The sequence below is a fragment of the Poecile atricapillus genome, chromosome 7 (assembly GCF_030490865.1).
Source record: "Poecile atricapillus isolate bPoeAtr1 chromosome 7, bPoeAtr1.hap1, whole genome shotgun sequence".
Classification (NCBI taxonomy): domain Eukaryota; kingdom Metazoa; phylum Chordata; class Aves; order Passeriformes; family Paridae; genus Poecile; species Poecile atricapillus.
In genome coordinates this window covers 20,219,750-20,232,236 of record NC_081255.1, presented here as the reverse complement: position 1 = coordinate 20,232,236, position 12,487 = coordinate 20,219,750, and the positions used below count along the sequence as shown (strand labels likewise).

General features: G+C 35.8%; 1 protein-coding gene across 8 annotated transcripts in view; it reads right to left on the bottom strand.

The window, feature by feature from the left end:
* TTLL7 (tubulin tyrosine ligase like 7) overlaps positions 1-12,487 on the bottom strand; it is a 66,355-nt gene that overhangs the window by 43,045 nt on the left and 10,823 nt on the right. For 7 of the 8 annotated variants that reach the window (XR_009278006.1, XM_058842923.1, XM_058842919.1 and 4 more), the window contains 4 exons: positions 3,025-3,200; positions 2,740-2,871; positions 1,716-1,837; positions 964-1,031 (listed from right to left, as the gene is read on the bottom strand). Coding sequence is in view for 7 of the 8 variants with exons in the window: in XM_058842923.1 (XP_058698906.1) it covers positions 964-1,031; positions 1,716-1,837; positions 2,740-2,871; positions 3,025-3,049 (347 nt within the window). In the remaining variant the exon portion in view is untranslated. The remainder of the gene's footprint in view (positions 1-963; positions 1,032-1,715; positions 1,838-2,739; positions 2,872-3,024; positions 3,201-12,487) is intronic. The other variant, XM_058842926.1, reaches the window with a different exon arrangement.

Below are 12,487 nucleotides of genomic sequence, written 5' to 3'. Positions count from 1 at the left end.
GCACACAGTATTTCCATCATAATAGTTGCATACATTCTATGTGTTATGTGTTCTAGTTACAAAATAGAAAAGGAAAGAGAAAGAAATTAAAAGAGAGAGAGAGAGAAAATACCACATTAATTACATTAATACGAAAACAAATTCTGTTCTGTTAGCAGCTAAGTTGTGCAAGTCAGGTTGAGGGCCAAAAGATTAACTCTATTAATATTTGCTCTACAAACTAATTTAGACTAGATTAAAATGTTGACATATATTTACCCTCAAACCTTTCCTTACTATCAGGCTATCAGATAATTTTTTAGTATTGTTTTCTTACAAGTCTTACAGATTCTCAGCTAGGATAATTCCTTAGAACCCAGTTAATCAGCTAGAGTGAGGAGAATTTTTAATTAGACAAATGAGCCTTACTGACTAATTTTTTATCTAAACAGTAAGTTGCTTCACATTTTTTAAATTTGATATACACAGAAACACAGCCATTAATTATTTTAAACAAGTGCTGTCACAGAATTGGTCAGGTTGGAAGAGACCTTGGTGGGTCCTCTGGTCCAGCCTCCCAGATGAAGCAGGGTTATCCAAGAGCACATTGCACAGCATAGTCCAGATGCACTATCCAGCCACATAAAGTTATTTTTTTCTGTTCTACTGTTATTTGATAGTGGGTATATTATGTACTAGGTTTATTGTACAATAATTCAAGACTCACATACATTCTGCAATATTTAGATAGAGAAGTGAACTCACATAATATTCCACTGAAGTCTACTGGAGAAATAAAGTAGCTCACTCCAATACTACAGATCCAGGATTGTAGCTAAAGTTATTAAAGAACTTTGAAAATTATTCTTGATCCTCTCCTAGTTTCTTAGTAGAAAAAAAACAAGCCTCAAAAGCAATAGTTCTGTATATTTTTGTATTAAATACTACAGGTGGAAAACTTCTTAATATTAAAAGAAATATTACTTAGTCATGTTTCTTGCTAGAAAATCCTTTCTGCATATCTCTCCCATTCCTGGAAAATGGTTGATTCTCTGAGGAAGTAGAAAAAAAAGGAAAATTAATTGAGACTTTTTAGTTTTTCTGACATACCTGATTACAATAATTTAAAACATTCAACTGCATGCTCAGGCAAATACAAGTAGTGTTACATCTAAATTATTTATGATGATATCTTACACTATACTACCTATTCTTAGCAATGCTAAAGATGCTGCAAGTTTCTCTTCCATCAATATAAGTGTCCATTTATTTAATTCATATATGAGACCATCATACTTTTACTCACAAAGTGATCTAGAAACAAAGAATGCAAACATGAGGTAATGGTAAAAAAGGAAAATATTTATTCACAGGACTGTGGAGAGAGCTCTGGAAGTCAATTTACTGCTTCAAAGCTTATGAGAAACTTATAATTGATGTTTTATATCTTCTTTAAACTGATCATTCACAATACTCAACTGGCAGAAAAAAGCGTGAAAGAACAGCCCCAAATATTTACACACCAGATTCCAATTGGTAAGAGCAAATAACTCTGGAAAAGAGCAGGATTTTAAGCTGTGCAGTGGTACAGCCTTCATGCAGCCTGGTGGTTGTGGTTTGTGTGGGTTTTTTGTCCCCTCCACACAAATGGAACTGAGCAGTTACTGACAATTATGGAATGTTTCAGAGTGAAGCTGTTTACTGAAACATGTCAAAAATCTTAACTACCACTGTACCTGATAGTTCCGCAGTTCAGCAATCTTCTCTTGCTGCACAGCACAATCACTCCAGATAAGATTTGCTGTTTCATCCTCATCACGCGTTTTCACAAATCCCATTTCTTGTATTACTACACGCACTATGGAGAAATCACACACTTAGGGACTATTTTGAATTTCTAAAATAGACTAATTTTCAACATTTGAAAAATCAATTAAGATTTTAAACACTTCCAATATAGAACCCTTGGTCTGAGAACAGTGTTAGCACGGCAAGCTATTTATCTTGCAATATTTCCATCAGTCTGTTGTAAACCTGCCATTACAATGTTACAGCACCTTACAGTGAGGCAGGAATCTGCATAACCACTGATGGGAACTGCAAAGAGCTTCAAGGTATTCCCCAATCATCCAGCAAAAATCCTCTGGTACAACAGTTAGATTTAATCTTGGTTATGCCATAAGTTAATTTTAAAACAGTGATGACTGTGTCACTGTAGATAAGGACAAAAATGCCTCCTTAGACAAGGTACAGTGTTGCAAATACATGCATTATTTTAATTTTTTTTAAAAAACCAGACTGATTATGTGTCATGCATAACTCTGATTCTTGGAAAAAAATATTTTAGTACCAAACATGTAAATACAAAACATTAATGGATTTTATTGAGAAGCTTCTGTATAATAATTAGAGTATTTAGCTTTGAATTTACACTGCTCATCTTTCAAGGATTTAAGTAAACTTCCAAACACATACATAACACATATTTGAAAGGTTCTTCCACAGCCTTTTTGATTACTAAAGTTTTCACATTTCAAGGTAACAAGTGGGAATTAATATGAGTAACAAATGGGGATTATAGATGCGCAGTATCTAAAGCTATGAATTAAATGTTACAAGAAAACCCCAGGTTTCTTACAAAAGAAACTCCTTCAGAAATGTCTGTCACCTTGACGCAAAGTCCATTGATTCACTCCATTAATCAGTAACTCTCTCACATCAAAGGCTATCAGGTTGAAAACAAAATATGCAGCTTCCTACCAATTTCATATTTTGTGCCAGCAATATTGGCCGTGATGACTCCATTCTTCTTCTTCTTTCGGACTTTTCTTTTAATTGTGCCCTGATAGGGTAGTTCCGAACTCAAAGACAAAGGAGCAGTTCCATGGTTATCTTTGAAAAATAATGTTGTAACTATCAGCATTTTTATATCTCAAATAACTTATACAAATTAACTAAAAATACAAACAGTACTCCATCACAATTTATAAATACAAGCATACTGAATAATTCTTAGGATATATTAAAAATCCAAGACTAGCATACCTCCCTCATTAGGAAAGGATGGCATTATAACCTAGGATAGTGCAGAAATAGAGTTCAAATTCTGTTCCAACTTCTCAATAAATGGTGAAAATGTCAAAGCCAAATTACTTAAAACTCCAGTCATGCCATTTCAGTCTCTGGTTGTAGAAAATATTAGTTCTGGAATGGATAGATACCTGTGTTAAAAAAATGTAAGAGAGACTTTGTCATAGACATATCCCAGGAAAAAAAATAAATAGCAGGAGACTAAATATGAAAACACTTTCAATTACATATATAAAGAATTGCTTACTTTAGAAGATTGATCAAGCTATTGTAAATATAAAACTTTGTTCATTGCTGTTCAATTATTTTCTTTCTGGAAAAATAATTTTGCAGAGTTAATTTTCAGAATGAATTTATATTATGTCTTTTTCGGATTTTTATTTGGGCATGGGACACTTTGGACATGAAAAGAGGTAGCACTGAATTCAATCAATACTGCCACTTTCTATCTCCACAAAGGTCAATGAACTTAGAGTCATTTTAAACGACATTTTAAGTAAAAAATTAAAATCAGACATACTCTTTGATATGTTTTTAGTACTAAATGGGAAATAACTGAAATCACACTAATAATCTGTTTCCCCTTTTTCACTTTTTAATGTTTTTTAAAGCAATTGTCCAATTATCATTTGATAACATGGCTGCAGTTTCATGACCACTTCATGACACAACAGACATAACTTAAAGACATTTTGGGTTGGTAAACATATAAATTTTCAGTTTTTAAAGTGAGCATTTATTTATACAAAATGCAATTTTTTACATCTATGGTCACACAAAATTCCTTTTTCTTTTTTTTTCCTCATGAATACAGTACTACATGAAAAATCACACATATTAAAAAGATTTTTAGGTCAGCTTAAGCACATAAGAACCATGTGTTAAAATATTAGGAAAAAAACCTTGGGAATACATCACTTCTAAACCCACTTCTACATGACTTTGGGCATGCAGCACTGCTCTACCAAAGCCTGCAAGAAATAAATGCTGTCTTTGTCAGGTGGCCTCAAACAAATTTACAAGTTTTCAAAGCATAATATAATATGTTACTGATATAATATAATAATATCATCCACTAACATATAGTATGTTACAATATAATATGTTCTTTAAAAGTTTTCATGTCTTTTCTGCAGTTATATGTGTAGCTTAGGTTCCTCACACTAGCTTTAGATCAGTTTATATTGCTGCTTTTGCTGACAGCAAGACTTATTTAAAATAGTATATAATTTTTTAATTTATTATTTAAAATAGTTTATAGAGAGCACAAGGTATTTCTTCTACTACAAATAGCAGAAAATTACAGCAAATTCAAATTCAGCCATGACTTATGATGCCAAATATATGTGGTCATAAGACTAGACAAGATGTGAATTAACAAAATTACTAAAACATTACTTATAAATCCTTTCTTTTTTTTTTTTTTCTTTTTTTTTTTTTTCTGTGTGTGTACACACAACATAGGAGAGAGAGATGCAAGTATGTTCTGGACAAGTCACCCACCTTTTAAGAAAATATAAAAGCAGATACTTTGAGCTGCAAGATCTAACTTCCTTTCAAGACAGACATTTACCCTTAATAGCCCAGTAATTCAAAAGGATAGAAAGAACAGTTTGTGGTTTTTTTATGACTGTCACAAATGTCCCAGGAGCCAAATTCTGCTTTGTAACAAGACAAGTCTCCCTCATGTCCATTTAGTGCCCCTGTGTATTTATCCACAAAGAGCAGGAGATGTTTTATACACAGATACAATGTCAGACAGCACAGCAGTAACACCCAGCCATTTTGAAGTTTGAATGTTTTGGATGACATTATCTAAGAAGGTGGCCTGAAAGTCCTCGGGCCCACTGGCATACTAAAATTAGACAGAGATGGGAAAGCAAAGCATTCATTCTCCTTAAAACTGCTGTGAAGGAAAAGCAGTGCTGGGCACAGTGACTCACTGGCTATTGCATGGTATCTCTTTCTCAGGCTAAGAATACCACCAGAGTACAAGACATGTTTAGTTCCTGGGAATAATACTGAAGTACGTCCGTTAGCCAATTAAGGACTCCTATGAATGTAAAAAATGCCTGGCAGTTGTTTCTTTGCTGTACTGACTAAAAACTTTTAATAAATTTGGAAGAATGTTAAGAGGACTAACATTGCCCTGTGAGAAACGCCAGCCCCTTACTAATACAGCATGATTTACAGTCTATGATATGCTAATAAAAAGTGAACCGCTCATAGAACTTTCATTCATTTTACACTCACAGGAAATTATCTGCCCAAAGTTACTATAACACACTGTATTCTGAAGGTGGACCATAAAATTCTAAACTGCACCACACTGCTGAATTACTGCTTTTCTTTAGATAGACACTATCCTATTCTTCTCAAAAGATTACTCTTTAGAGTCTAAATAGCATGTACCAACACTCAAGGTCCATGACCAATCAACTTTTAAGCACACATATATGAATTGATGGTAAAGATTTATGGCCACCTTTAGGGTATTCTAAAGATAATTAATAGATCAGTCATATGGAAAACAAAATAATGGGACTGTATTCTGTATTCAAACTTACTTTAAGATTTTTACTTTTCAAAAGCACCATTCCATACCAATAAAGTTTATTCTGACCTAAGTTTGTGTATAATAATTCAAAATTATTTTACAACGGCTTGACTTCTCTTCAGTAGCCCATCTTCAATCAACTGCTTCACTGAAAACCAAAGTACCAGCAGTTCTAAAACATTATTTTTCCAAAATATTTTTCATAGGATGAAGTCCTTCCCCTCTGTTCTTTTCCAAAGGGCAAATAAGGCCCAGTGAAATGGGAGAGTCCCAGCTTTTCTTCCCACCATGTCAAGTGACAGATGAGAGACACTGCATCTCATCTGAGGGGATACATTACCCAGAGCAGTGAATTGCTGCTGTGAATTGCAGGCTAAGCCATGGGAGCAGTAGACTTGCCCCTGTTTAGGCCTCTCTGCTTTGTGCATCGTCAGTGCAGTAGCATGAGATGTTCCAATTCTACAGCAAGAAAACCTAACACCACCCTGCTGAGGAAGCTGTAATCTTCCCAGGTAAACTGCAACTGCTCCTGTAACTGCCCTTTAGATTAACAACTCTCTAACCAGAGGAATGGATCACTTGGCAGAGACAGGAATACACATCTCAGAGCAATACATGAAGGGCTGCTGCTGAGGGGAGGGAGCTGGAAGGAGGAGAGCGCAGTTGGACAGAGCACAGAGCACAGACAGTGCACAGGCCCTGGCAGCCACAAGCTCCTACATGTCTTTTAAAATTCTGCAGAGAAGAGATCATCCCAAAGTTACTTTGTTCTCTGACCCAGGTCCTCCCCAGCACCTTCTTCTATCTCACATCTGATTTGTTATTGCCAACCCTACTGTCAGGTCAGAGCACAGCTGAAGGAAAAGACTTGCAGCACAGACTGCTCTGCAGGCAGCTTTTGCCGGTCACAGGCCAAAGCTGATTGCAGGACTCACCCAGATCGTGCACAGTAACAAGAGCAGCATTTTCAGGTTATTGCATCAAATTCTGAGTCCGTTCTTATACCTGTGACAAGTTTTTGTTTATAAAAGAAGCGTAACCTATAACCCATATTCAGCTACAATAATGCAGAGGCATATCTCGCTAGTAATCTATCTACCTGAGAGACCTGTTTCTAAGAGATTGCTTTTAATAACATAGAAGAAAGCATTCTATTTTTTAACTGGGACTTTTGAAGCAAGTCAGCTGTCAGAAATCTCTGAATTCACTCTGAATTCACACTCAGGCAAAAAGGGTTTGCAGTTCCTGCTGCATATGCCATTTCCCTCCTGAAAATCCTGATACACATAAAGCGGTGAAGGTTTGTTGCTCAACCATACAGATTCAAGGGTAGCTGAACAAAAATGGTTAACATATAAATGAAGAAAGACTTGTGAAGAAGAAATGAGTGCATCTTCATCAGGTTAGCACATTCTTATACAAAAAAGCACTTTGACTAAAAGTGCTCTACAAGAAAAAGAGATGAGATGTTATCTTTTCAGCTGTCTGACAAAGCTGTGACTGTAGGAGAGATACATTGCACACAGTCCTGTCCTAGAAAGGCACAGAAGACAAAAAAAAAAAAAAATTAAAAAGAGAAAGGGATCTTTTTTCCTCCAGGGACTGGAGAGGCAGGATACTCTTGCTGGAGAGGGAAGTGTTGCACATGGACAGAGAACATAGCAGATGCTCAAGTCCATCTAAAGGAACAGTCTGAGCAAGATATGAGAGTGCCTTGGTAAAGAGCAGGGGACAGTGGAAAGAAGTGGTTTCACAGTTAATAGAATTATTCTTTGACAAGTTGTAAAATATTTAGAAACTCAAAAATTAATAGTATTTTATGCTTATACAAATTAAGTGTATCATAATAAGTTACTAATTTGCCTGAAAAATATTCTTCTGGCCTAGATTATATGTACCTATTTTTTAACAAATCCCTCTCTAATTTCCTTGGGTTTTTTTCCTCCAGACTACTCACAAGTGACCTCTGCTTTTCATGAACCTTCACATCTTGATGCAGTCTGGAAAGTTTTTAATCTCTAAATAGTAATTGTATGTCATTAGACCCCACCCCCTTTTATTCTCCCCAAAAAGTAAGCATCCCAGAAAAAGGTTTAATTAATCAGATCAAAAATGAGCAGGGAGAATCAAAAAATTCAAACTGAAAATAAGGTAGTGCAATTTGAGAATCTCTTCCAAATAAGTCAATGAGATTCTTCAACCTAGTTTGGATCATACCAGTAACTAAGAAACCACGACTGTGCACCCTAAGAAAAAGAGCCGAGATTGCACATGCACATTTAAAATTATTTAATCTGATCTATTTAATCACTCAGAATGGTAGAATCACCTGCTACCAAATATTCCATGTTCCACACATCACTCAGTATACCGTATGCAATGAAAACTTCCTCCCTTGTAAGCAATTTTGCCACTACTGGTGCTCAGTGCTCCATGGGTTATACAAGTGCTTAACTTTACATACATGAACAGAAAACAAGACTTCAGATCTTAAGCCATGTTATATATGACAAGACCTCTCAAAGACAGCTAACATCCTACATACCTAGGTGAAAGGCTACAAAAATGGATTGTCAGGGTAATTTCCTGATTTTTTAGTACCCATTCATCAACAGTGGAATCTTTTAGAACAGATTTTCAAACTAGCAGGCCCATTAGTGCAATTTACTCAGTGCTGTCACAAGTGTCTGGAAATGCAGAGAAGATGAAAGGAAACCCAAGAAGTTCCTGACCTAAGGAGCTTTCACCATGAAATGGAGACACACTGGAGATAGTTACAGAACTGGACAGGTGACCACAGGGATGGAAGGACAACATCACAGTGCTGCAATACCCACTGTTCACTTAGCTGGAAAATTAAATTAACAAAAATTTCACAAAAACAGGAAAAAGAAAGATGTGAACGTAGTCTTCAGGGCATTGACCTAGCAAACATCTGAGTTCTGGGGTTTTCTTCTATCCAACATTTAAGTCAATTACCCTTAGATCTTAGAGTGTGGAAGTCTGGACACACCATAGTGAGAGGTGTGCTATTTATTACAGTTGTACCTGTAATCTACTGTTGATCTGGAATTGATATAAAATGCAGATTCAAAATGAGATTAAGAAATCAGCAGAAATTATTATACAGAAAAATGTCTTTTTCAGTACCATGATGAGCAAGATAATAACAATTTTCAGTAATGAAACTGCAGAACTAAACACCTCCTGCCCTTTCATGATTTTTTTTAATATATGGCCTTATAAAATGTATGTGAAGTGTTCCTGCTACAAACTAGAAAAGCGACCAGTTTTATTGTTACATGTTCAAAGAACAATTTGGTGGCAAGTTCTCACTCTTACAGAGAAATTCTATGCAAAAAGTAATCTTCATTTTGAGGCTTGATACGACAAAGTGACAAGTTTGTTTTTAAAAGGCTGTCTGCACTTAGGATTTGGTTCAAAATATTCTGAAGTCAAATGAAGTCTATTAATTCAAACGTCCTCCATTCCCATCATCAGAGATGAGATGTTATACAGCAGTTCCTTCAGATAAAGAGAATGTACAGAGTTCTCAGGTGTTTGATTTGCTAAATGGACAGATACAAGCTACAAAGGAATACAAAGATCATAATTTACACAACTTTTTTCCAAATCATGCAGTTCTGTAAAACAACTCTCTGAAATAATTTATCTGAATGGCCAGCAATTCCAAAGCTTCTAACATCTCCCTAAGCCACTAAAGCAAACAACCAAGCCAAGCAATAGTGTGTTATCTTAAATGGCTGGAGCCTGGCCAGGAGATGACCCTTCAGCGCCTGCTCCAAGGCTCAGCAGCACACAGTGGCACAGAGCCCCGGGAGCTTTGTAATGTTAGTTCACAGGAGATATTACTCGGGTCTTCTCCTGACTTGGCACTTCACCACTTTGGATCGAAATTTTTCATTGTTTAATATCATAAAACATCTATGAAATGATAAGTATAGAGTCCCTGATGCAGAAAACAGGAAATGGATTAGAAGCTGCTAAAATGGTGGAAGTTTCACATCACAGTTTCACAGGCATTAATCACTTCCTACTCACAAAATACAGAAATCATAACAGAGCACAGAAGCAATTTATTTTATTTTCAGTGTTGTCTTGAAATAATATTGCTTCTTTTTGCATTCATCCATTTTCCGAAATTAAACCTCAAGACATTCACCAAATTTAAATCAATGTCAAATCTTTCATATTTGAAGATTTATTTTCTGTTTAAAAAATTACGTCCAAAGTGACTTTCATAGCAGAGCACACAATGTGACTATCTGTTAGCTCATTCTCACCCTTCAAAAGCCCTTTCTAATGTGATAACATATTTCAGACTGTTAGCAAATTGAGTACTGTAGAGGTTCATAGTTACAGTTTGAATATGGAATGAAGGCCATCAAAGTAAGTGAGACTAAATTAGAAAACTACAGTAAAAGGTCAAGGTTTGAATCTTTTACTTGTTCAGTACAATATGGAAAATATGTTAATTGAAAAGGCAAGAGAAAAGAATCTGCATGACTTAGAAATCAATAATTCAAAAATGAAATGCTGTGAATTTTAAATAAACATTATTTAGCATTCATAATGGCAAGGAAAAATACTGACGAAACATCTCAAACAAGCAAGTGTAACAATGCTTTTATACAGTAAAATCTAAATTTCAGAAAATACATATTTCTGTCACTTGCTGCTAAAAATATATCAGCTTTCATGTTCTACTCTCTGCCAGCAAAAAGCAGAGACAATGAACAGATCTTGTACTACTTCACTAAGTGTCAATAACACCATAAATCTGACAGCAGGACATTTCACTGACTCTGGAACATAAAGTATTCCTATCCCCTGATCAAAGTAAGTTCCACTGAAAACTGCTGAATGGAAGCCAATCTCTATTTATTATAGAACTATTATATACAATCAATTTTTAATATTATATATATACACACATTATAAATTGAATGGATTTATATAAATCTATTGTATTATATACAACCATTCTACCTTCATTTAAAACAGCACTGGTGTGCTGTAGGCATTTCCAGACAAGAAACACACACCATTAGAGCTGCAGCCACAGCATCTGTGCAAGCAAGAGCTGAGTGGCCAGATACCCATGGCCACAGGAGGGCTGGGTGCCCATCACCTCAAATGAAGCATTCCCTAGAACCAAACAGCACAAAGGATATTTGTTTGCTTTGTCTTGAGGACCAAGTGCAGGAAGCCACACTCATTGATGGACTGACACATGCTAAGGGCCCACACTCTGTGGTGAGACAGCCATGGCCTCTAATAAATGAAACAGATATGATAATATCATATGATTATAATATATGATAATATGATAATATGATAATGATTCTGTGTTATAGTAATATTGAGGTGTGACATTAAAATTGTTGGGTTGGTGGGGGAGAGGTAAACAAGAGAGAGTTGAAGAAGAATTTGAGTTGTGGCACCTGTGGGAGCGTGTCTGCTCTGCTTTTGACTTCACAGTGTGCCATCCATGCTCTTCATTACAGCATGTCAACACACACCAACAGCTATCACAGGGTGCTTTAAATTGTGTACACCACACACTAATCACTGCTGGAATTATACTACTCCTTTCTTTTTATATTATTCACTTCTCAAAAGATTTATTTCTCTAGTAAGAGCTAGAGGCCTTAGGGATCTACAAGATAGGACAATTTAACATTTTACATATATCAGCAGAGCTGTCTTAGCATAAAAAAGCACTAATCCTTTAATGAAGCTGATATTTTGCAGTGATTCATCATATTATAAATAGACCTTGGGGAGAGATTTGCTAAGGATCTTGGGGAAGAAAAGAGAAAAAGATATCTTTAGACCATTCCCCCTCACACATCAAATTCTCCTTCCCTTGCTTCAAGCTGGCAGCATTGATTTAGTGTGAAAAAAACCTCAAACTCAGGAACACAAGAACACAAATATGGTTAAATTAATTTCTACAGAGTTCTGTGTATCACAAGAGCCACACCGCAGCCCTGCATTGGTCTGCCTCATTTCATCTCATATTTTACAAGCCTGCGATTCATAAATTCATTTCAGCATCACTAGACATGGGCTGCAGTCTTCACACAGCTCATGACAACTCTGATTGAAGATTACGTCATCCTAATTCACATGCTGCCACATAACATTGTTTTCTAGTTTAACAAGGGTGACACTCCTACATTAGTCTGAAATTTTAAATTGGCAGACATCAGCCTGTAGTTTCAGCACCTGATGAGCAAATATTACACATAGACAACAATTAGGTCTTGAATAAGTCACCAAAAAGAAGTTTCCTGCAATCACAAGAAACATTTATTTAAAGGCTTCTTGAGCATGAACATACAAGAAAGATGCTCTTATATGATCACCAAATTCTTTATCATGTTTTCCTGACATTACCAACTATGAAACCATTTGCTCAGCTCCAATGGCAATGCTTGTATGAGTGTTGGTAGACCTCTAACATTCCAGTGACTGTGATATACTTCTACTCTGTAAAGAACAAATGAAAGTCAGAAATATTCACAGCTGGCCTACAATATCACTGAGACTACTGCAGCCAACACTGTGCTAGTAAGAATTTTCAAATAGCTGATAAATGAACCAGAAACCCCAGCAGCTAAAAAACATTTCACAAAAACATGCTTTCCTTCCCCCATCTTAGTACTTGGGAGTCAGTGGGGTACCACTGATTTGAAAATATTTTTGCACATGAAAACAGGAGAGCATCAAGCAGTTTCAAAAGGATGTGAGCCCTCAGAAGCTTCTTTAAATTAATTGACCTGATTTATAGAAATTCCCTTAAAAGGCTGGATTGGCTCCAAGCCCTCTCTGTCA